At 30.9% G+C, this 26668-nt stretch overlaps 1 protein-coding gene across 2 annotated transcripts; it reads left to right on the top strand.

Moving 5' to 3' along the window:
• The first annotated feature begins 567 nt into the window (after nt 1–567).
• Nucleotides 568–26545, top strand: LOC134687432 (major vault protein-like). 2 transcript variants are annotated; one of them, XM_063547725.1, is made up of 27 exons: nt 577–728; nt 2295–2428; nt 3345–3408; nt 4056–4283; nt 4960–5051; nt 7456–7525; nt 8221–8315; nt 8811–8877; nt 9476–9617; nt 11127–11231; nt 12111–12198; nt 12994–13054; nt 13643–13737; nt 14060–14138; nt 14664–14720; nt 15413–15509; nt 16229–16308; nt 16865–16924; nt 17605–17683; nt 18231–18373; nt 19830–19930; nt 21547–21711; nt 21785–21846; nt 22509–22573; nt 23194–23274; nt 23640–23720; nt 24620–26545. In XM_063547725.1, exons 1-27 carry the CDS (start codon nt 669–671, stop codon nt 24731–24733), a joined length of 2565 nt encoding a protein of 854 aa, XP_063403795.1. In that variant the 5' UTR covers nt 577–668; the 3' UTR covers nt 24734–26545. The 2 variants fall into 2 exon arrangements, with proteins under 2 accessions (XP_063403794.1, XP_063403795.1); XM_063547724.1 differs by lacking the exon at nt 21785–21846 and having other exon boundaries at nt 568–728; nt 21547–21773.
• The last annotated feature ends 123 nt before the right edge of the window (nt 26546–26668 follow it).

Here is a 26668-nt window from a genome sequence, read left to right as displayed (position 1 = left end):
TCAATATGGGGTTTACTATCCATACCCGTATGAAACATTGCAAAGTACCTAACTGAAATTTTCTATGGGTTCGCTTCAACCAGTATTTTATGTGATTTTTCGTACTGGTATGGATAGTAAACCCTATATTGACAGAAACAAGTGCCTGTGGTCCTAGCTCTCAGATAGAATATATGTTTTAATAGACACAAGAGTTTAGTGATCAAGGCTGGGACTATTACATTAACACTAACTAGTATGATAGTCCCAGATCAAGGTAATTTTAATAGTCTTTTGCGAAAAAGTCTCAATGGTTTTCTGATAAATGTCTCAGAAAACATGTGTTCAGGGTCAATCTTTTTTGAAATGATTAAGTGGCCACTATTTTATTTCTTATTTACCATGATATTCCGGTATAGCTTCTTAAATAAGAACTTGTTGTGGATTTGAAAATGACATCAGGTGTCATTTATATTTTTTACAGTTATCAAGGCAAAATAGAGAGACAATATAAAGAACCAATACAAACTTTGTGTTACTCAATATAACATAGATCAACACTTCATCTTAGATGATTTTTTTTTCATGGGCAAAGTTAGACAACTCTACTTTTGTAAACAAATAAAAACAGGAAATTCCCAAACAACCGGAATATTGTTTACTCAGCATTAGCAGTGTTAAGAGTAAGGATGTCTAAAAACAATGTTGTAGGTTTGAAGCTTTACCAGTTTGTACACATACTTGATGTGGTAAGTAGAATAGGCTTATTATATCTTTTCAAAATGTATTTTTATTTTATTTTGAAAAATGTTTCAGCCTTTCTGAAATTCTGTTTCACTTTCATATGATGACTTTCATCTGCCTGAGGCGATCAAGTTTTGTTTTGTAGTTTATTAATTCTCATTTTATTAATATTATTCTAATGTAAATTTTTTATTATCTTTTTTTTGTGTATATTTGAGGACGATACATGACAAATTCCCTTGAGAATAGATTATTTAATAAACAGATGAATTGAACGAAATTAGGGTACATTGCACAATACCATGCAATGTTTTGAAAAGAGAAAAAGAGACATACTAGATACATGTACATGTAGATTTATTATTAATCATGATGAAAAATAAAATGTTAGTCTCATTTTACGGATTTCTTTGTCCTGTCATTTACATCTTTATACCTAATTTTGAGTGAAGAAAATTAATAAACCCTTGCTAAATTAATTAGGAGGACATTACAGATTATAAAGTTATAAATAGACCTAAATTTTCCAGTTTCAGTTCATACCTAGAAAATATCGTAATGCAACCCCTTTGCTTTTCCTTTAAATTTCAGGGTGATTTATTTGTTTGAACAGATTATAACCTGTCATGGTTTGATAAACAAATATTGACTTACAATACATAATTTTAAATGTGTATAGATTGACCAAGAACCAATAAAAAAGTTTTTGCTTTGACAACATGTATCTGTAATAGCAGACATTTTAGAGGGATTTTTAATAAAAAGACAAAAAATGTTTCCTGTACGGGGCTCCAGTTCAGAGGCAGATTTAGGGGGGGGGGGGGGGGGGGGGATTTGGTTGATTATATGGGGAATCACTGAAGCTTGACCTGAGCTGGCCCCCTCTTAATCAGTCAGTGGGCCCCCACTTCTTAACATTTCTGAATCCAACACTGCAGTTTGGTATTAAGTTAACAAATTGTTGACACTTTTCCCAATAAAAAGTTAACAATAATAAGTTTTTAAAAAAAGAAACAATAAGAAGAATCGTTTGGCCTTGAGATATCTTAAAATTGGCATTAACTACGAGATATGAAAAAATAAGATTTTGTTTGGTTCAATTATTCATGTTATTAGTAAAAGGGAAATTATGATATAGTACTGTAACTTGTTTTTAGCAGTCAATTTAGTTCAATTTTGTCAAAACAAGCAATGAAATATAGCTGATGAATTATTCACTTGCAAGTGAATAATTCAACCTCATTAAATCTGTAATCATGTAACCTTCAATTTAATCGATTAGCTGGAGATTGGTTACACATGCATAAGTCATGCTATGCCATGCTATGCCATTATTAATATAAGGACAAGAATTTCAACATTAAAAGTTAAACCAATTGTTCTGGGTTAGACCTTTGCAGTTCTATCAGGCTGCACTCAGCAAAGCATCTTATACTAAAGTTCAATTTTTTTTTGTAGATAAATGCGTCCTCTTGTTGCTAATAAGTGAAGCCAGAATTTCAAGATATATTTTTTTGAGAAGCCCAAGTGACACATCATTTTAAAACTGTATATATATATGATATTTTCAGACAACTAATATTACAAGGATAGAAATAGGTCCACAGACCATTGTATTGAAGACAAATGAAAACTTTGTGGCTGGTCCATTGCCTATGATAGTTGTTGCACCAGGATGTTATTGCATAGTCCATAACCCTGTCAGGTATGTTTTGTTAAGTCTTCAGAGGCAGATTTAGAGGGTTTTTTAGGCCCCCCCCCCCCCCCCATTTTCTGGGGAAAATTTGGTTGATTATATAGGAAATCACTGAAGCATGACTGGAGTGGGCTCCCTCTTAGGCAGTCAGTGGGTCTCTGTAAATTTCTGGAACTGCGCCTGATTTTAAACCTTCTTGTTCCAGATTGTGCTTAGAACAGTGAATAATATTTGGCTAATCTATTGACGAAAATACTTACAGGACTTATTTCACTAGTTATTTATACATCTCTGTCTTTGCTGATGATATCCAGGAAATAACTGTATTATATTTTAAGCTCCCATGGCATCAATTGGCGATTTGATGGTCGCAAATTAAGTTTACTGGTGACATGTTAGCAACTTTGGATAATAACTCAAAATCCCTCTCACCCATTTTTATAAAACTTTGGTGAATTGTTTACATCTATTGACGTGAGCTTCCTTGATTTTTTTGTAAATTTTAGATTTTGTTTCTGAGTTATGGTTTTTATTCATAAAAAAATGGGTGATTTTCCATCACTGTACAGCCTTCAACAATAAGCAAATCTCATACAGCATAGCCAGCCAATTCATTCAAAGTATAAGACAAACTAAAAGACGCAGTTGTATCATGGGCTTTGCTCTTAATCTTATAGGTAATTATTTATCATGTAAGATATTTAACCTTTTGGTCCCAAGGCTAATGTACTAAAATATTTTTTACATATTCATTTGTGACATGATCAGACATCAATTGTCATTGCTTAGACATGATGAAAACAAAACTGAAAGTTTTCATCATGGAAACAGCTCAATCAATCTTCCTTAGCCTGGTTTAACTTTATTGTATATAGTTATGTGTTGGATGTGTACTTTAATTTACATATTTTTATGTTCATTTCAGCAATTATGTTCCTGGTCAGGCATGTGAAATCAGATTTGGAGAGAAAGATATCCATTTCCATGAGGTAAGATCTCTACCAGCACATGGAAATACTTGAACTTCATTAATTCTTAGCATTGTAGTTAGATATATTATTTGTGATAAAACAAAAACAAATATTAATGTTATAATAGATGAATTGTATTCTGAGTATCATTTTAATAATGTTGATAAAAAAAGTTCCAAGGTTTTTCCTCTCTCCATCAACATTTGTTGCAAAATGCCAGATGATAGGAGTGGTGCTGGTATCAATTATTTGCTTAAAACTTGATATTTCAGAAGATAGAATAACTGTTCACATACTGCATATTAACAGTGGATTCATCATTATTTGTTGAATACAAATTTTCATGGGTTTCGTAGGTACGGGTGAACAATGAATTCAAATGAATTCAAAAGGCTTTGAGTACAGAGAGTGGCAAAACCACGAAATCAAATATCCATGAATTTGCAAGTTTTCAGCAATCCACGAATATTGATGCCAATGAAAATAAATGAATTCACAGTGCTTATTTAGAATTTTTGTAAGTTGTTTTTGTCAGTCTACCAAGTTTCATCTAGTCTGGAGGCTTGACTTTATATCAGGTTCCATTTATCAACATTTACAATTCTACCCATACATACTAGAAAAATAGTAAGAATCATTATTAAAACCACACTTTTATTTTATAGGACCCTTTTCCATTATATCCTGGTGAAGTCCTAGAGGGCGCCTCTGACTTCCTCACTGGGGGTGTGCCAGATTATAAGAGAGCCATTAAGAAGCTACCCCTTGTACCTGACAATCATGGTATCAAACTGAAGGCCCTGTTGGATTGTGAAGATGAGAATGGCAAACACCAGGCAGGAGAAGAATGGCAGTTAAATGGTCCACGTACATATATACCTAGACCTGAAGTGGTATGTTAAAAAACAATTTTGTATATTGTTATGTGACAATCTTTATTATAAGATGAATTAATTTAGAAATGACAACCACTGTTCTACAGGCTCTTGACTTGAGCCAGCCACAAATTGAATGTGGTTAGGGTTAACGTGTTTAGCCCTCCCCTAACATAGGTCAGTGGTATAACATTAAAAACACAACTTACGATTTAACTGAAAAAATAATTGCAATTGACAAATATAAAAATAAAGAGATGTGGAATGATTGAAATCCACCAAAGTTCAAATTAAATGAAGTGGATGTAAGCAGTCATAAGAAACATTACGGCTCTCAATAATGAGAAAAAAACAATACTGTATAGTTGGCTATTAAAGACCCTATCATGAAAAATACGAAACAACTCAATTGAGACAGCTAACACCCTAATTTACAACAAAACAATTTACGGAAATAAAAATATGACGGAAATGAACCAATGACAACCACTCAACTACAGGTTCCTTACTAAGGACAGGCACATGAAGAATGTGGCATGATTAAAACATGTTTGGGAGTGCTCATCCCTCCCCTAACCTAGGACAGTGGTGTTACAGCGAAACATAAGAACAAACTATTAAAAAAGTCCATTCTTTAAGATATTTTCTCATGTATCAATAGTTTCCGGTATCATGCTATTAATTTATTTTTCAGGAAGTCCAAGGAATTGTAAATCCAACAGTTCTTAAAGAAGGTGAAGCTTTAAGATTGAGAGCTAAACAAGGATTTATGGATAGATATGACAAGTAAGTTAACAAATCATGTTTTCTATTGGAGCATAATACTTAACAAGTTCTGAATTTTTATACGACCGCAAATTTTGAAAATTTTTTCGTCGTATATTGCTATCACGTTGGCGGCGGCGGCGGCGGCGGCAGCCGAATACTTTTAGTTTTCGCACTCTAACTTTAGTAAAAGTGAATAGAAATCTATGAAATTTTAACACAAGGTATATGACCATAAAAGGAAGGTTGGTATTGATTTTGGGAGTTTTGGTCCCAACATTTTAGGAATTAGGGGCCAAAAAGGGCCCAAATAAGCATTTTCTTGGTTTTCGCACTATAACTTTAGTTTAAGTTAATAGAAATCTATGAAATTTTGACACAAGGTTTATGACCACAAAAGAAAGGTTGGGATTGATTTTGGGAGTTTTGGTTTCAACAGTTTAGGAATTAGGGGCCAAAAAAGGGCCCAAATAAGCATTATTCTTGGTTTTCGCACAATAACTTTGGTTTAAGTTAATAGAAATCAATGAAATTTAAACACAATGTTTATGACCACAAAAGGAAGGTTGGTATTGATTTTGGGAGTTTATGTCCCAACAGTTTAGGAATTAGGGGCCAAAAAGAGACCCAAATAAGCATTTTTCTTGGTTTTCGCACCATAACGTTAGTATAAGTAAATAGAAATCTATGAAATTTAAACACAAGGTTTATGACCATAAAAGGAAGGTTGGTATTGATTTTGGGAGTTTTGGTCCCAACAGTTTAGGAAAAAGGGGCCCAAAGGGTCCAAAATTAAACTTTGTTTGATTTCATCAAAATTGAATAATTGGGGTTCTTTGATATGCCGAATCTAACTGTGTATGTAGATTCTTAACTTTTAGTCATGTTTTCAAATTGGTCTACATTAAGGTCCAAAGGGTCCAAAATTAAACTTAGTTTGATTTTGACAAAAAATGAATCGGTTGGGTTCTTTGATATGTTGAATCTAAAAATGTACTTAGATTCTTGATTATTGGCCCAGTTTTCAAGTTGGTCCAAATCTGGGTCCAAAATTAAACTTTATTTGATTTCATCAAAAATTGAATAAATGGGGTTTGTTGATATGCCAAATCAAACTGTGTATGTAGATTCTTCATTTTTGGTCCCGTTTTCAAATTGGCCTACATTAAGGTCCAAAGGGTCCATAATTAAACTAAGTTTGATTTTAACAAAAATTAAATTCTTGGGCCTCTTTGATATGCTGAATCTAAACATGTACTTAGATTTTTGATTATGGGCCCAGTTTTCAAGTTGGTCCAAATCAGGATCTAAAATTATTATATTAAGAATTGTGCAATAGCAAGTCTTTTCAATTGCACAGTATAGCAAGAAATATCTTATTGCAAGAATTTTTTTTAATTGGAGTTATCTTTCTTTGTCCAGAATCAACTTAAATCTTTGTTATATACAATATACAATGTATATTCACTTTTTACTACCAACTGATAAATTTAAATGATCTTTACCATTCAGTGATAACAAGCAGTTTTTTTACATCTTAATATTTTATAATGTATTTAAATGAGTAGTTATTGTTGCAAACTCCATTAGAATATTTTAATTGAGATTAGTTTTGGAATAAGGGAAAGGGGATGTGATTAAAAAATTGGGTTCAATTTTTCTCATTTGAAATTTCATAAATAAAAAGAAAATTTCTTCAAACATTTTTTTGAGAGGATTAATATTCAACAGCATAGTGAATTGCTCTAAGAGAAAACAAAAATTTTAAGTTCATTAGAACACATTCATTCTGTGTCAGAAACCTATGCTGTGTCAACTATTTAATCACAATCCAAATTTAGAGCTGAATCCAGCTTGAATGTTGTGTCCATACTTGCCCCAACCGTTCAGGGTTCAACCTCTGCGGTCGTATAAAGCTACGCCCTGCGGAGCATCTGGTTATATAAAAGAGAGAATGTTTTAATTTTCCTTAAATGTTTTTTTTTCCTAAAACTTATATAGACGAAGAAATATGAAAGAATTATACGTTTTGAAATACCAGATACACAATGCAGTGAGGATATAAAAGCTGAAATAGATAGACTAAATAAATAATTGTGTCCCTTCCACTATTCATGTGTTTCTGGTTAATGTCGGGTTCTGAGATAGATTGAAAGATATACAGAGAGAAATAGTGCTATCAACTTTTTTGGGCGAAAACATAACAAATATTGCTAGAAGAGTATAAAAAATAAACAACAATTTTGTCATAAGGGAGATAAATGGCAAGATTTTGTTTTTGACAAGATATGGCCTCTAACAAAGAAGATATGTACTTTTGGGATACACATTTGAGAGTATTCCTAATATTAATGAGGGTTTGAAGGTTCTGGTAATTTGTGTATATGAAATTAAAATCTTGATGTTTTTGTTATTTTTGTTTCAGTGAAAGGGTGACAGACGAACAATGGTTTATCTGTGAACAAGGCTCATATTTACCAGATGTTTATGAAGAGGTTTGTAAGATGAATCCAAGCATGTGGTTATAATGTAAAAAATTGAGGATTGCAAATTTGATTTTCTTCAAGGAAAAATCAATAATACTGGTTTAAACTTCGTAGATCTTTCTGTATATTAAGTAATTTATTTCTGCATAACAAAAAATCATTAACTTTGGAGCCTAACTCATATTATGTTTATGCAAAATAGTTTATCATTTCAGGGTTGACTGAGCAAATACTTTTATCCTGATTTAGAGTAATTTCTCACGATTTGATTGGCTGATATTGTCCTGATATAAATTTCAGTACAATTTTTAATTACGTCAATTGGAATTGTTTCCCTTATTTATTACGTCAATTGGAATTATCTCCCATATACCATTAACCTAATAAAAAAAAAATTGAGTTGCTTTATAGTCCTATTATTTATAATTTTTCGCAGTTTCGATTAAATTTCTAAAATATATTTGGTTGATAATTGTCTTGATATTTAATTTGAATATGATAATACGTAATATAAGAGAATCAGGATAAATTCGTTACACAGTGTTCCATTGTCCTAATATGGAATTTATCAGGTCAATAAAATTCATATTGGGTTTGGCTTCACCTCAACCAATATGAATTTTATTGACCTGATAAATTTTCGTATTTGGACAATTGCACACTGTGTAACTAATAATGTCAGTTTCTAATATAAAATATTTTAGGTTGTGGAATTGTTGAAAAAGATAACTTTGACTCAAGAAATTGGATTGAATTTGAGAGCAACACAAACTGTCAAAGACCGATATGGTGTTACAAGGTATGAATTTATATCTAACATGGTTATTTTAGAATATAGATGGCACCTATAAATCTGTGAATTATTTTTACTTGCATTTCAATAAATGTTAATTTGTTTGTTTTCATATACTGTGGATTCATTATTATTCGTTGTATACCAATTTTCGTGGGTTTCGTGGGTAAAGGTAAACCACGAATTAAAATGTTCAACTAATAACATATTTTCTATAGTCTTTATATACCGTACAGTGATTGTCAAAACCACGAAATAAAATATCCACGAAAATGCAAGTTTTCAGCAATCCACGAAAATTGATACCCACGAAAATAAATGAATCCACAGTAGTCCAAGAAACCAGGTAATCTGGAGAACAAATTTTTGTAGCATAAACTCGATTGTTGTTATGTTTTACATGTATATTTGTACCTTAATTCTTGTACCCAATTTGGAATAGTATATGCAAATAAAAATCTGTATGTTATTCCTGTATTGTAATAAATATATATTTTCCAGACTTGCTGGTGAAGAATGGTTGTTGACCAGTGAAACAACTGATGAATATTACCCTGAAATAGGAGTGGTAAGATAATAAATCTAATTCTCATAATACAAATGGTCTATGATCTATACTATTCTGACTTAAAATTAGATATATCCATATCAGATCATAAAAGATATTAAACAAACTGCTGTTAAGTTTTGCCATACATAATGCTGGAAATAATGTATTTTCTGCACTTTCTGTACTTCTTTAATCAGTTGGATGGAATTTGGGTATATAGACATATCATCAAAGTAACAGTGTATTTGAGTATGTTCTGCATGATAAATATCTGAAGAAGTTGTAGTCCTTGGACATAGATAATTGCTTAACATTTTGTGTTTTCACCCCTTATCTGAAAAAGCCTGAATCAATTGATTCAATATTTGGAATACCTTAATAAATAGCAGGAATATGATGATATTTGCTTTCTTTCAGTTTGGTTTATAAAAAACTGCTTTTGTTAAGCAAAAGAATAAATAGCTATAATATACAGTTTGGTTATTTAGAACCTTACATTACTGAATTTGAAATAGAAAAATAACATTTGTTTGTAACTTTGTACCATTACTTCACATGATATTTCCTATTTTGAATTTACCTTTTGTGAAATGTAACATTACTTTCATTTAAATAGGAAGTTGCATCTAAAGCAAAGAAGTTGGTTTTAACTAAAGGACAATATTGTGTTGTTGAGAATCCATTAGACAAGTCAGGGAGACCACAGCTAGGAAAACTAGAACTCAGAATTGGATGTTCCAGCTTTTTCTTACAACCAGGTAAAATTTTTCTCATTTCATATTTCAAAAATTAAAAAGAAAAAACTGTTCAAATATTTTTTTTGAGGGGATTTATATTCAACAGCATAGTGAATTGCTAAAAAGCAAGATTTTTTTTTAAAGTTCATTAGATCACATTCATTCTGTATCAGAGAGTTAGACAGAGACCTATGCTGTGTCAACTATTTATTCACAATCAAAATTCAGAACTGTATTCAGCTTGAATGTTGCATCCATACTTGCCCAACTGTTCAGGGTTCAACTTCTGCAGTTGTATAAAGCTGCACACTGTGGAGCATCTGATTTTTTTTATTTTGTTACATAGAAAACGGAAAATTCATCTTTTTGTTATTTTCCATTATTAAGTTTTCTGTTAATGCCTTGTTAACTGGTATGTGTATTTTTGCTTATACTTAACCTTTACCCATAATTTGGAGAGGAAAAAAAAAGAAAAGTTAATGATAAGAGGCTTAGGCCAGGATTTTTTAATTTGTTGGTTTACGGATCCGCCGACCCGATTTTGCCGATTCCTAGAATAAAAATAAAATTGAATTTTCATGCTTTTTTATTCCCGCCGACCCAAACACCTACATTATCCCTGAAAAATAATTAAATTCTTCTTTTTTTGGGAAAAGGAATGCATGAATCACTAACAAAATTGATAACACTCTCTGTTGTGAAAAAATAAAACTTTCAGTTTACGTTTCTAAAAATAGACAAATCAATTATAACTGACCTTGAAATGTCGTTCGTTTCCCTTATTTTTCATCAGTCTATAAGATGCATAATCTCATAGAAATAGACTTGTCCAAATGTGGACAGGTGGAAAGCACCTTGGAAGTATTGAAAAGTTCGGAATATCAATAAGTCATTTAGAATTTTATTGTTTCATGGATAATATAAAAAAAATCGTCCATTTGGATAAAAACTGGAATGCATGACACCAGATTAACCCGATAATCTAGTTTTTTTCCGTGGACAAGTGTGTTGAAAATTATTTTCGTACGACGTTTTTTACATTTTTTTCTTTATCAGTTTTCATTTTTGAAGATCATTACTCACCAAGTTTTCTGGAATTGATTAAGAGCTACGCGAATTTGTTATTCTTGTTTGTGAAATGACGATTAAATTTCGTCTTTGTCTGTGAACACCCCCCTTTTTTACGGCAAATCATTAGAAAATGTCATGCGATATTTATGACAGCTGTGCAAGAATATTTCATCGAAATAAATTTGAAATGATGACAAAATAGCATAAAAAAAACATTTTGTTAGAAAGATGAAATGTATATTTATTTTGCATTTTTTTTGTCTTGAAAGATATTTTCTTTTCTTTTTTTCCCGACCGACTGACCCGACTTTTTCATGGGGAAAATCCGTAAACCAACAAATCAAAAAAACGTGGCCTTAATATGACTTAGTGTGTATACATGTATGATTTATGAAATAATCTTCAATTGATTGATATTTACTGTGATGTTATCAGATTTTCTTGTTTCTTGCTTTTCAGGAGAAGCACTACAGGGAGGAAATGTTAAGTCATCTTATGTCTTATCTGACCAACAAGCAATTGTGCTACAAGCTGTCAACCAGTTCAAAGACACAATGTTCAAAGGTTAGTCTCTAGTGTGGGGATCAGCTGATATATAAAATATACAGAAAACCTTTACTAAAAAGGATACCTTCTTGAACTTTATAATGAAGTTATGGCTAACTCATCTGTCAAATTACTACATTTCTATACAATTGAATTCCTGAATGACATGCCGTCTCAGTGTTAGAATGGCATAATTAAAATTGAGAATGGAAATGGGGAATGTGTCAAAGAGACAACTACCCGACCATAGAAAAAACAACAGCAGAAGGTCACCAACAGGTCTTCAATGTAGCGAGAAATTCCCGCACCCGTAGGCGTCCTTCAGCTGCCCCCAAACAAACATACACTAGTTCAGTGATAATGAATGCCATACTAATTTCCAAATTGTACACAAGAAACTAAAATTAAAATAATACAAGACTAACAAAGGCCAGAGGCTGCTGACTTGGGGCAGACGCAAAAATGTGGCGGGGTTAAACATATTTGTTAGATCTCAACCCTCCCCCTATACCTCTAGCCAATGTAGAAAAGTAGTTTATCTACACTGATCATAAGCTTGTTGACTCTGAGTTTAAATCTTGCTCATGTCAAGATGATAATATGTTTTAGCCGTTGCCAATGTTGATACCACAAAAGTTACTAGATAAGCACAGTAGCACTTAACTGAATAAGATTGTTAAGTTTTCTGCCAAATGTATGTGGCTCTATCAGGGTACCCAAACTTCCTCCATCAATGCAAAATTGACAACCATGAAATAGCACAATAGTGTTAAAATTGACTTTATACACCAACAATCAATCAGAATAAAAAAATAATTTTATTGATAAAAAGACTTTGATTAGCTGCAAAAAAATATTGTAAGCTTAATAGTTTATTATCTTTAATATTTACTATAGGACAGAATCGATTACCAGGTGACACATGGATGATCAGAGGACCTATAGATTATATCCCTCCAGTAGAAGTACAAGTTGTTAAACAGAGGTAGGGGCTATGTATATATGTAGTTTGATTTAAACAATGTTCGTGATAGACATCATATTTACGGTTGCTTGAAAACTCGTGCAAAGACTTCAAATTATACTGTTGTAAACAGTAAATAATAATGAGATTACAGGACATATTGGACTGTGACAGCAGATGAAATTTTAAAAAATATCTTGATTCAAAAAACTTTCAGAGTCTTTTGATCACATTTAATTTCTAAAGAGAAACAACTTAAAATTGCTACAGTAGCAAATAAAATGACTTTCAATGAGGTAAAAAAAAATTATAAATTTAGATGATTTGTACAATAATTCGATGCATTTCCATCAAGAACTTTGGTTTTAGTGAAGTTCATTTGTTTGTTTAGGGGCATCGTCACTTCCATTCCAATGTTGAGCGAATTGTTGGAAAACTTTAATGCTTTATTATATGAACTATTCAGAAAATTGAATTCTCATAATTGACAATTATCGCTGCTGTCATTAGGGAATTGTGATTAAGTACCTGCAGAACAAACATTATTTTTAGTTTATTCTGCACAATGGTGATCACTTAGATGCTTGATGAACATTTATAGTGCAGGAATACTGGCGATCCCCTATATCTGGTAAATGACATCGTAAAGGGGCAAATAGTTGACGAGTTTTTTAATGTGACGGACAAACTTGAAAGTGGTCTATTGTACAAAGTGTTTTAAGATGGTGTTTGAACTGAACTTATTTATGTAACTAAAGTGATGTTAATGGCACAAGTCGAAATCTCTCTAATTTTATTATGTTTTGTCCTTTTCAGGGATCAGATACCATTAAGTAAAAATGAAGGAATTTATATACAAAACAAAAAGACAGGAAAGGTATGTGGATATTTTTAGGTGTTATTGGTGGATTGCTATTTCATTGATGTTAACCAATTCAATTCAATGTTTTATTATTATAAGATTAAACACTATATTTTAGAGGTTATTGACGTAAAGACTGGACTCAAGCACTCACAAACTGAATTAAAAACAAATATCAGTATTTATATTTTGATAAACAAAATTTACCTACCTCGCACCAGTAACATGTATTCCAGTTCTTAACAATTTTATGTTGTCCTCTGTCCCCTTTTTACTTTGCTTTATTTTGTTCTATATTTAATAGCTTGCACCACTGACTTGGAAATGTAAATGATAAGTAGGGACACAACCCACATCTTTCATTTAATACACAAGGAAGATTTCAAGTCCACAACTAAATAGCATTGTTAAGAAAGTTGGATGCATCTAGTATAATACTCATTCATTTTGAAAATTTGTTGATTCACAAATTTATGTCCTCACAGTCTCGTAAATATGATTGTGGATAGATATTTAGTTTCCTAGTTTTGATTAGGATGCAGTACTATTTCATATACTTGTTGATAATATTTCTATTCCATTTCTTCTTATGTTTTCAATTAGGTTAGAGCAATTATGGGACCAAAGTCTTACATGTTGACAGCCCATGAAGAGTTGTGGGAAAAGAAATTAGATTCAAACATAGAAACACTTCTGAAGTAAGATATAACCCATACTGTCCTAAAACAGGTTGTAAAAATAATGGCGTTATGAAAGTTTAATCATTAGATATATTTAAATTTGTTTACTGACTTGCACATGAAATGTTGAATAACAAGCTTCAAGAACAAACAAAAACAAGTTAAATAGACAATGCAAACCTTTGCATGAAATAACTTCACCACAAACTTTCCATGTTTGCTTATGTGAAATATAGTCATAGCTCTATAAAAAAAATTGTAAAAATTATATGAAAGTATATATATTTAGAAAGTTAGTGTAACCATTTATAGCCATCAATTTCTATTTCCCTTTGTCCAGACAAGGTGGTGGTGATGGGTCAGGAGATATCAGGAAGATTGCCTACTTTGAACAGAGTATTGATCCTCAGATGTTAAAGGTAAGTAAGAAATTTTGTAAATCATAATTTGTAATTTAAATCTTTGAAAAAGTCATCTTTGCTAGCAGGGGTTACGGTCCTCTCCCCTCCTCTCCATCCTTGGTAGATTAAGCCAACATTTGTGATGACAATGTTGCTCTATCTATCAGTTGACTATTAAAAGTCACACCAATTTGGAATACGTTACTTTTGACCAATGGTAGCACTTGAACTCTCTTCAATGTGGGGTTGAAAATACTGTAGCTTCTATAGAGTCTACCAACTTGATGAAGCAAGAAACGAAAATATAGGTTGACATTTCAACATTTGTACAAGAAACATACACAGGAACTTCTATTACTTGATTAAGAATATTAACTTGTCATGAAATATCTTCATATGTTTTGGGGGGTAATGACTTGTTGCACAATCAGAATGTGCAAATTGTTTACCATTAATTAAACATTTAAAGAAGAAAATTGACATTTATGTATGTTAGTATAATTTAAGCTAAATTGAAGTATAATACATACTTTTATATTTTAGGGTCGAGATAAAACCAGAGTTATTACCTACAGATGTCCAGGAAATACAGCAGTACAGGTAAATACTAGTAAAGTGTGGCACAAAAAAGCATTTTTTTCCCCTTTCTTAGTTAAAATTTTAAAGTTTCACTATGTAGAGCTATGAATGCACATTTTATTTAAACATTATTGTAGGGTTTATCAAGCATTGTCAAGTCCAATAAAGTTGACAGGAAGAAGGAGCTCTTTCTTTTATCCATGTTAAAGAAGTATGGGTAAATGTAACCATCATCAATTTTATTCTGCCTGTCCTTTATCTTGTTAATAATTGATTATTGAATACACTTCACAGCCTAAATTACGAGCATATTTTTATACAAAAAGGTGGGAGTATACTTGTTTGTCTCTGTCTGTCCATCCATCAAACCCTCAGTCCTGCCTTCCATCCCGTGAATATTTTCGTCACATCTTTCTTTGGTTTTTACAAGGATTTCTGAAATTTGGTTTCAGGGTTTATATGAGTCAGCTTTACCCTTCGATGCAATTTCAGATTCATCAGTCAACAACTTCCTGTTTGCCTTATACTTTAAGCGGGGAGTGTTATCATTAGCTCACAGATTCATTTGTTTAGATTTGCAAAAGACTGCAAACAAGCCTTTAGTAAATGTACAGTTAGTTGAACATTGTTCGTCATGTTGTAATGATGCTAAAGAGGTCACATTATAACAAAATAAAAAAGAAAACTGTTTTAAGCTAAACACTTTTTTGCAGGTTTACAACTATTTAGAAAAAACAGCCAGAGTGGTATTTGGACCAGATCTTGTCATCTTAGGACCACATGAAAACTTTAATGTTTTGAGTTTAAGTGGTAGGTCATATTATTGATAATGCAATTACAAATATGACTGGACTAGCATAATAGAGGAAAACTCCAGAGTAAAAATCAGTATGAAAATGATTGTTAGACATTTGTTGCAGAAGAGTTTCAGTAAAAACAAAAGGAAATGTTAACAATCCAAGAACATTTTATGTTTCTATTTCATATAAACATATGTTATTTTGGTACATGGATTTTTTTATGCTCAAAAAGAAACCAGAAATTTACATCCAGGAAAAATTAAATGGAATAACAGGTTCTTATAGGTATTTTGGGGAAAGATTGACTTAATATCTTCCAAGGCTTATCACTAATGTTTGATACACAAAAATAGTGCATTGATCATAACATTTTATACTTCTACTCCAAGAACATTTCCAGAAATTTATCAATGCAATATATGCTCAGATATTTAAGTTACAAAATGATGTTATACCTGTCAAGAAAATTACATTACTTTTGCAAAGTGCAGGAATCTAATATCTGTTCTAAAATATAAAGGATGTTATTGTTAAAGTCATTTTAAAAATAAGAGTTATCTCCCATTTTCCAGAATTGTAGTGGAATCAACTACAACCATTGCTTTATTGACTATGCAGTATTTGATTTTACTTCCCTCTGATAAATGAATGCAACCTTGACCCTTCAGTGCTTACAAGCACTTTGATTGTTTTATTGCTTTCTATGAAACTTGTTTTCTTTATTTTTAGCTGGTAAACCAAAGAAATGTGATGCTCTGAGATCACTATGTTTAATGTTAGGACCAGACTTTATCACTGATATCATTGAGGTAAACTGTTTTCTTCAAAACTATACCATAAAGATTCACACAGTTTCTATTTTACACCATAAAGGTTCACACAGTTTCACTTTTACACCTTGATGGTTCACATTATTTTTCTTTTACACTAAATGGTTCTCACTCTTTCTCTTTTACACCTTGAGGGTTCACATCATTTCTCTTTTACACCATAAAGGTTTACTCCCTATTTCTTTTGCACCGTTAAGTTTCACACGGTTTCTCTTTTACACCATAAAGGTTCACACCCTATCTCTTGCACCAAAAACATCTTTCATTTCAATTTCCTAGTTTTATCTAGAGTAAAGAAAATGAAATTACATTCACTAAATTAAATTAACCAATATTATTGATAAAATTGTATTTATGTGACTAAATTTAGTAATTATAACAACATTTTAAAGATAAAATTATGTATTTTCTTAGTAATGATGCATCATAATATAGGTGAATTCTCTACTCGACGCAGAATGCATTAATGTAGAATTTTAAAGACCTGTCAGGAAGATTTTCTAATGGTACAATTTCATAATATTTTCAATTACAGGTAGAAACTTCAGATCATGCCAGGCTAAGACTGCAGTTAGCTTTCAACAACCATTTTGAGGTACGATACATATTTTTATTCAGTTAAGAAGTTTTTATATAAAAAAGAAGATGTGGTATGATTGCCAATGAGACAACTCTCCACAAAAGACCAAATGACACAGAAATTAACAACTATAGATCACTGGATGATCTTCAACAAAGTTCATACCACATAGTCAGCTATAAAAGGCCCTGAAATAACAAATGTAAAACAATTCAAACTAGAAAACTAACGGCCTTATTTATATGCAAATAGTTAATGAAAAACAAATATGTTACACTTAAACAAACGACAACCACTGAATTACAGGCTCTTGACTTGGGACATGCACATACATACAGAATATGGTGGGGTTAAACATGTTAGCGAGATCCCAATCCTCCCCTTAACCTGGGACAGTGGTGTTACAGTACAACATAAGAACGAACTATAAAAATCAGTTGAAAAAGGCTAAACTCATCAGATGGATACCTGATACAAGTTTATACATATTACAATAGAACTAAATTTTAATTTTAATAATTATTTTTTTTTCTAAAAAAATACTGCCTTTAAAATAGATGTAGGGTAGATTTTACATGTACAGTTCTAGTTAAATTTGGCACAAAATAAATTTAAAGTAAGTGGTAAACATAATGGTTTCAAAGTAAAATTTACAAACAAATATTCTAAACCTAATGATATGTTTTCTGTTACAGTATGAAAAAGGAGATGTAGATAGTGAAGCCAAAATATTCTCAGTAGGGGACTTTATTGGATTTGCCTGTCGAAAAATTGGTTTGTATTATTAAAACTTCAGACAGATTTCTTATACTCTTTATTTATAAAATGAATAACATACCAAGTAATAACCCTTTCTGTGTGCCATCAGAAACATATTTGATCTAAGGAGAAATAAACTAAATGTTGTTTTTTTGGTGAATTATTTGAGAAAATTGAGTTAAGGTTAAGTGTGTATTTTTGCACAAAAACTAAATGACTGAATTCTTTTCTGTGATGTACCAGATACACTGTTTTAATATTGAGGACTTTGTGCACAGTCAGACTTTCTTTTGTTGTTTGACAGTTTAGAATATATCGAAATGAGAAAATATCCCATACAGTAGTCCAAATAATTATGATTTCTTGGAGGCTATTTAAAAAAAATTCTTTGACGCCTTCCTGTGACATAAGGCGTCAAAGAAAAAAAATATTATAGCTTTTCAAGATGTCATAATTATTTGGACTACCATGCAGTAGTTTCTTTGGAATTGTTTCACATGTATATTGTTTATTTTCATCTTAGATTCATTTAATGGACAAGTATATTTAATTATGTTTCTAGGTGGTCGTATCAGAGGACAAGTAGCACATGTGCCATTTGATGAATTTCACAAACACTCAGCAATGATTATAACAACAGCTGTATTTGGTGTGGATCAAGAAGGCAATCTTAATATTCCTCTGACATTTGAGGCCAATAATTTGGTAAGATTCATATGCATTAGTCTGTAAAACCTTTTGTTAAATTCACTATTAATTTTGATTGGGACAAATAGGGCCCAACAGAAGACCTATGGTAATCTTTGTGTCTGTCTGTGTGTTTGTCTCTCCCAAACTTTCAATCCCCTTGGAGTTTTATAAGTTAAGTTGGAATTATTCACCATTATTTGAACATGTTAAGTTCTAGAAAGAAAACCATACATTGAAGGTCATGGTCAAAAACTTTGTTCAAATCCCCTTGGGATGAGTAAGTGTTACATCAGAAAATTTATTCCTTCAGTATGTATAAGCTATACTTTTCCCTTCTCCCTTAAATAAGATGAGTTTGCCCCATTGTGTCTATGATTATGGTCTCAAACTTATTTTATAGAGTTAACATTTTAATGAATAAACACTAAACATTTACTTTAAAACAACAGATTTTTTTTAAAATTAAAAGGGGAAAATATTCATTGTATTTTTAACAACTTTTCTAAATGATTGGGTCACTATATATATACTTTTGATAATAAAGAAGATATAAGTCCTGGAATATAACAAAATTAATGGACATGTTTGATTATATAATACTAGTATAGTTCGTAGGGAAAGTTTCTTAAAATGAAAAATACTGATGTTCTCTTTTGTACTAAGAAGTGGTTTTTACAACAAAATAAAGCTTTTATCACATGAAATTGATCCCTCTTTTCATGTGTAGTCATAACATTGTAGGCCTACTCTCATTCGAGGGCTTGTTCCCAACCTTTTGTATAGATTTCTTCATGACGACAGTTTCCTTTTCTTGACCATCGTAAATGAAAAAGTTTAGACGTAAAACTATGCTTGAAACACGTGTGTCACTCAAAAGACTTTAAAGTAGTCTCCCTAAGCAATTACCAATATTAAAGTCAAAGGATAATTAAAGTTTTAAATCAAAGATTTTTATTGCTTTTAAACATTTTTCGTCACAATAATAGCTTTCTTTTCTAAACTATCTTTAAAAGGAGAGACGTCAAAAGTTTGCCTCAAACACGTGCGTCGCAAAGTGGTAAATAAATTCTGTATGTGACATTTAGGGGAAGCCATTTAACCATATCATTTTGTCAATTAATTCAATCAACACCTTTATTAATAGTCCTTTGTTTTCGATAGCTATAAAATGCAATCAGCTGATTATTGATTTTCTGTCAAAACCTTAATGAGGGCAAGGTGAATTCCAAGTATTGTCTGAACGGGTAAAGTCTGAGAAACTCGAAAAAAATCGAGGAAAATAAATTGTTCTATATATTTCTTTCTCCAAATTCTTTCGCAAATGACAAATTTTTTTTGCCACAATTATTATTTTTCGCAAATTGCAAAAATGGCGACCGCCAGCGGAAACCCTGATTGGTACCCATGAAAATAAATGAATGAATATCGTAGTTGGTACATAGAAATAACTCTAATTTTATTGTTTTTACAGGTCATCAGCAGTGTAGATATCCAGTCTATTGAACCAGTTGATGCTAAGATGAGAGACAGTTTAAGTAAATCTGTACAGTTAGCTATAGAAATATCTACAAAGTAAGTCTAAGTAAATCTGTACAGTTAGCTATAAAAATATCTACAAAGTAAGTCTAAAGTAAATCTATACAGTCAGCTATAGAAATATCTACAAAGTAAGTCTAAGTAAATCTGTACCGTCAGCTATAGAAATATTTATAAAGTCAGTCTAAGTAAATCTGTACAGAAAGCTATAGAAATATCTACAAAGTAAGTCTAAGTAAATTTGTACAGTTAGCTATAGAAATATCTACAAAGTAAGTTTAAGTAAATCTGTACAGTTAGCAATAGAAATATCTACAAAGTCAGTCTAAGTAAATATGTACAGTTAGCTATAGAAATATCTACAAAGTCAGTCTAAGTAAATCTGTACAGTTAGCAATAGAAATATCTACAAAGTAAGTCTAAGTAAATCTGTACAGTAAGCTATAGAAATATCTACAAAGTAAGTTTAAGTAAATCTGTACAGTTAGCAATAGAAATATCTACAAAGTAAGTCTAAGTAAATCTGTACAGTAAGCTATAGAAATATCTACAAAGTAAGTCTAAGTAAATCTGTACAGTAAGCTATAGAAATATCTACAAAGTAAGTCTAAGTAAATCTGTACAGTCAGCTATAGAAATATCTACAAAGTAAGTCTAAGTCAATCTGTACAGTAAGCTATAGAAATATCTACAAAGTAAGTCTAAGTAAATCTGTACAGTAAGCTATAGAAATATCTACAAAGTAAGTCTAAGTCAATCTGTACAGTCAGCTATAGAAATATCTACAAAGTAAGTTTAAGTAAATCTGTACAGTAAGCTATAGAAATATCTACAAAGGTAGTCTAAGTTAATCTGTACAGTAAGCTATAGAAATATCTACAAAGTAAGTTTAAGTAAATCTGTACAGTTAGCAATAGAAATATCTACAAAGTAGGTCTAAGTAAATCTGTACAGTAAGCTATAGAAATATCTACAAAGTAAGTCTAAGTAAATCTGTACAGTAAGCTATAGAAATATCTACAAAGTAAGTCTAAGTAAATCTGTACAGTCAGCAATAGAAATATCTACAAAGTAAGTCTAAGTAAATCTGTACAGTCAGCTATAGAAATATCTACAAAGTAAGTCTAAGTCAATCTGTACAGTAAGCTATAGAAATATCTACGAAGTAAGTCTAAGTCAATCTGTACAGTAAGCTATAGAAATATCTACAAAGTAAGTCTAAGTAAATCTGTACAGTCAGCTATAGAACTATCTACAAAGTGAGTCCTGTTATTTGCATCTTCATTAATATGTGGGGAAACATACATTAGACAGCAACCCATGAATCCCATTATACTAAAATAAATAAAGGCAGTCAATACAACTTACAGATTTAGTAATTAGAATATTTTGTATGATTGCTCATGAGACATATCTCAACAAGAGACCAAATGACACAGAAATATAGGTCACTTTCAACAACGAGTAAAACCCTTACTTAAAGTACTTTAATATTCTTCTTAAAAAAAAATCAGTTGCAACTGGTGAACTAATATTTGTGCAAAAATCATAAATTAAACTTCATTATGACGTGTTATGAATGAACTTGTCTTTTAGCACATACATTAAAGTATATTTGTATATAAATGTTTTAAATAATCCATTTTTTGTAGATCAATAGAAGCCTCTGCATCCCACGAAGCTAGCAGAAATGAACAAATAGCCAGAGGTCAACTTGAACGACAGAAATTGCTTAATGAAATGGATTCTGAGAAAGAAAAGACAAAGTTATTAGAATTACAAGCTATCACTGCGGCTGTGGAATCTACTGGTCAAGCTAAAGCCGAGTCACAAGCTCAAGCTGAGAGAATGCTAATAGAGTGTGAAAGTGAAATAGAATGTAAGTCAAACCAAAGCTGAGTCACAGGCTCAGGCTGAGAGAATGCTAATAGAGTGTGAAAGTGAAATTGAATGTAAGTCAAACACAAGCTTAATATAAAAGCTGAGAAAACATATGCTATAAGTATTGAAGTTTTATAATTCAAGCATACATCAAAGGTTCCACTAAAAGCCCTTAAATTTAATTGGATTGTTTGATTCCTTTATCTGTATAATGTTATTTGGAGTTACAGAAGTTCAGTATAATAATAATTTTATTTAATGGTTTTACACATTAAAAAATAAATAAAAAAATGATATGATTATTTAATTGTTGGTGTTAGACACGACTTCCAGTAATCTTAGCTCTATTTTGGCAGACAGTTTTTATGTGTTGAGGAATCTGGAGAGAATTACAACCTTTGACACTAAAACAGGCAATCTTTGTCAATTTAGATTGGATTCCAATGACCTGCCACATACACAGGGTTTAAAATCACAACCTCAAAAATATTAATTGAATTGATCCTTCCCAACTATCTGCTGCTCTGTGAAACAACTCTACAAACCGTACAACATGACACATTATCATTTGTCCAACCAGGATATTGCTACCCATAGTTTAGATGGTGACCATAAAAAGACATTTGCTTGTTTATATTAAAATACAATATACATCTCATTAAAATTGTCTGAATTGAAGTAAAGCTTTTAACATTATTCCATGCAATGATTATGATTAAAATTTTCGTTACAGCTGCTAAATTAAAGGCTGAAGCAGAGGAAATTGAACACATGGCCAAACTAGAAACTCAGGGCTTGGTGAGTGTATAAATTATTTTTGAAAAAATGAACTAACTATAAAGAATTTATAAAATGTTAAGTATTTTTTTCACTTTTTACGTGATATAACAATTGATGATAGGCTCAGAGTCATACTTTATGATGATTTCATTTTTGTCATTCCAGAGTGATTGGACTTGAATTGTTGAAAATAGTCAACCATATTTTGTCTTAATACTTCCAGTACACCAGTAACTAAATACTTTATAAATATTTTTATGCCCCACCTACGATAGTAGAGGGGCATTATGTTTTTCTGGTCTGTGTGTCCGTCCTTCTGTCTGTCCTTCGGTTTGTTCAGGTTAATATTGATTGCTCTTGACATGAATATCATACACTGCTAGTGCAGCAATATATCAAAATTGAATGTGACATACTTGTCCTGACTTTATGGGGACCTGAAGATGTTTGCATGCCTATCTATAATAAGAAATTACATATACAATTTATTTTTATTTTTATCTATTGTACCTTTTTAAATGGAATTAAAGTCTTTGAACATTCAATTAAAATTAATCTTTCTTCACTTTATTCGTAGTACTCAGTTGTTTTCAGCCTTATGTAATTGATTGTTATTAATTCTTCCTTAAAATTTACAGTTGAGAGCACAAGAACTATCCTATCAGAGAGAACTTAACAGAATAGAATTGGATTTAGAAAAAGGAAGAGCAGATATTGAGGTAAATATTGTTTATATTATACTGGTTATATAAAACAACCTAGTCTAATGAGGACTTGAGATAATATCTTTTAGATCATTATTAACCAATAATATCTTGCTCATTGTAAAAATGATAAAAGATTTTTTTTTATTCAATAATTTCTCAAACAACACAGCATTAAACATTCATTACGCATTTATATTATCAAATTTGTATTTTTATGAAAGAAATTTTATCTGAGTTTGTTTTCAGAAAGATAAATAAAGAAACTGATATGCCTTTTTTTTTTTCTTTTTTTTTTTTTTTGAAAGTTTTGTGTCAAAAAAAATATTGTACACATTCCTAAATCCTAAATAATTGTAAATATTTCTGCACATTATTAGGTAAAGAAATTCAAGTCTATGGTTGAGACATTAGGAATAAAAACAATAGAAACCATGTCAATAGCAGGACCCAAGGCTCAAGTAAGTAACTTATTTATAGTTAGGGTAGACATTGTTATACAATCATCTCTTCACTAAATCAGTTGGATGTGTCCTAATTGATACTTGTATCTGAAAGAATATGATCTATTTATAGGTTGTTATTGATTTTTTATAAGTTTTTAGTTCTCATAGATCCAGACAATATGTTTTTGTTCTCTTTTGTTTGCAACAAGAAAATTTTATGAAACTTATAAACAATGTTTATTACCACAAAACACATGTCAAGTTATGATTTGGTTGTTGTCACTTTTATTGTGTAGAGTTATGCCCCTTTTCAAATGAAAAAAATGCTGATTTTTTTGTTTCCATTCTCAAAGTTAAGTTTGCCTCAACTGAATGTTATGAAACCTATCCTTAATGCTTATCACCAATAAACTTAGATCAAGTACAAATTTGGATAGCTTCACTTTTACAGTTCTTGAGATATATCTCTACATACGTCACATGCAAGTGTCCCATGAATACATTTTCCATTTAGTTTGGTATGTTACAGCAGTTTTCTCTAAAACCTGTCCAACCACTAGTCTGAAGACCAATATTTTGACATTTTCCTTAAGTTCCTAATCAAAATTACTAGGTCGTAAAAAATTCTACTAGTTTGGAGCATCTGAATAGTGGCTAACTTTCTTAACAGCTATGGGCAACTGAGACAACTTATCGTTTCACTATACATTGTAATTCATTGTTTTTTGTATGGATATCATTAAATAAAGAATAACTTACAGATTTGAAGTATAAAAAGTAAAATTTTGTATAATGAATCAAGTTTTAATCATATTCCTAGAAGGAAATCTACTAAAATTCACAATAGTACAGAGATTAATTTTGACATGTCACAGATATAAATTGATATCAAATTTGAACAATTTCCTTTTCAGGCCAATCTATTGCAAGGTCTTGGTATACAGAGTATGTTAGTGACTGATGGAACTACACCCATTAACCTGTTTGACACTGCACATGGTCTTATTGGATCTAAACAGGGACAATAGAGAACAAGTCTGTGATGGCTTAAATAACTGTGATGAAATAACTGTGATTATATTGGAAAAGATAACGTTGAAAACAAGAAAACCCAAGAAAAAAAATGACTGTTTTTATAATATTATTTGAAGTGCAACACAAATGCATTTTTTTGCCATATAAGCACAAACACTTTACACATTAGTTTATTTTTCACCAAACTTTTGTTTCCTCAAATATTTTCAAATTACAACTTTGATTGTATAGGGGAAATTTTGGTTAGTTTTTGTGAGTTTTTTATCACAGTTCAGAAAAAAATTGTAGAATTGGCATTAATTTAAGTTTAAAAGTAGTATAGAACTAGAAAAAAACAGACAGAATATGTAAAATTTGAAATGAATTGATTGCTCTCATGCAAATAGTGTTAATTATTTTTCATATGTATTATCAATACCATTTTAAATTTATGAAAAGCTTCTGAAAATGATATTTGATATTGAAACCTAATTGTTTATGATGAAGGCAGGTAAATCTAAGGTAAAAGTTACCAAAGTAAGTCTATATTTTTTGTAGAATATATGTACATTTTGTTCCATTATTTTATATTTTACCTTTCCTCAGATAACATTTAAAAAAGTACATTGTATAGCCATGACCTAGAAGTAGATAACCAAAGGCAACAGCAAGTCATTATGTGTTGTTTTAAGCTAACTTGATCAAAAGCCTTTGTATATAAGTTGCTTCTATCACTTAGCATCAGTTATCTGTTGATTTTTTTATATGTTTTCATCAAACTAACCAGCCAATATCAGGTTAAGAGTCAATTGCTACATATATATGAATAGGAATTTTAACATTTAGCATTAGCAGATGACTGATAGTTTTTATCTGAGCTGAAGTCTAAACAAACATAATGGAGACTTGGGATTTTGTGTAAATATCACATAATGTTTATGGTATTTGACTTGATATAAACTTTTTTATTGACAAATGTATGTTTTGTTTGATTTAGTAACTATTAATAAAACTATCTAAAAAGTATAAAAAAAAAAAGTGTGTATAACACATACCAAAATACAGAGAAAATATTTTGAGACCTTTTGCATTGATTTATTTGCAGAATGCGTATTTTTATGTTTTGATACTTGTAATTTTACTGTTTTGAATGATCTTTTTACATTATCTTATTTTTTTTGTTCATACTTTTCTATAATGTTTTTTATATTACTTATGAAGCTACATAAAATGATTTGTTAATGTATATAATTTTGACACCAGATACACTTGTAATGGTAGGACCAAATTGCCTTTTTCATGTCTATATATTCAATAGACAACTTTTGAGTTAGATGCATTTAGGGATGTTGTCACTTCCGTTCCCTTATTGAGCAATTGGTTGGAAAACTATGATGCTATATTTCACGAATTATTTCAATTCTCATTATTGACAATCAAAATTGATGTCATGAGGGAATTGTAATTAAGTACCTATATATTATATTATATTATTTCTAGTTTATCATGCGCAATGACGATCACCTAGACACTTGATGAACGTAAATAGTGCATGGATGCAGGCGATCCAGGCGATCCCCTCTATCTGGTAAATGACATCATAAAGGTGTGCATAATTAGCGAGTTTTTTTACGATGAAGGACAAACTCAAAATTGGTGTATTATGAAGCGTGTATCAGTCAAAATGGTGAATGAGCACTGAAGAAAATATCTTCAAGTTTTTTTCGTACTACAGACAATGTGATACTATTTTATATTCATTCTGTGCAATTTGTAATTTATACTGTGAAAATGATATTATTAAAGTAATATATTTGTAGTTTCAATATGTTTAGTTTTTTTTGGAGGAATTTTTTTTTTTGCTTTCTGGAATAAACAGAATAACACTGGTTTTGACCAATCATGATTGGTTTTTGGCTTCTTCATCCATTGATGCAGGCTGCTACATT

This window comes from Mytilus trossulus, chromosome 10 (assembly GCF_036588685.1).
Source record: "Mytilus trossulus isolate FHL-02 chromosome 10, PNRI_Mtr1.1.1.hap1, whole genome shotgun sequence".
Classification (NCBI taxonomy): domain Eukaryota; kingdom Metazoa; phylum Mollusca; class Bivalvia; order Mytilida; family Mytilidae; genus Mytilus; species Mytilus trossulus.
This window is presented reverse-complemented; position numbering and strand designations above follow the sequence as displayed.

What these genes read in the sequence shown, in the direction of transcription:
- LOC134687432 (XM_063547724.1), top strand. Translation starts at nt 669, where the DNA reads ATGTCTAAAAACAATGTTGTAGGTTTGAAGCTTTACCAGTTTGTACAC. An exon ending in CATTTGAGGCCAATAATTTG is followed by an intron (nt 18,374 to 19,829) that starts GTAAGATTCATA and finishes TTGTTTTTACAG; the next exon opens with GTCATCAGCAGTGTAGATAT. An exon ending in GCTATAGAAATATCTACAAA is followed by an intron (nt 19,931 to 21,546) that starts GTAAGTCTAAGT and finishes CATTTTTTGTAG; the next exon opens with ATCAATAGAAGCCTCTGCAT.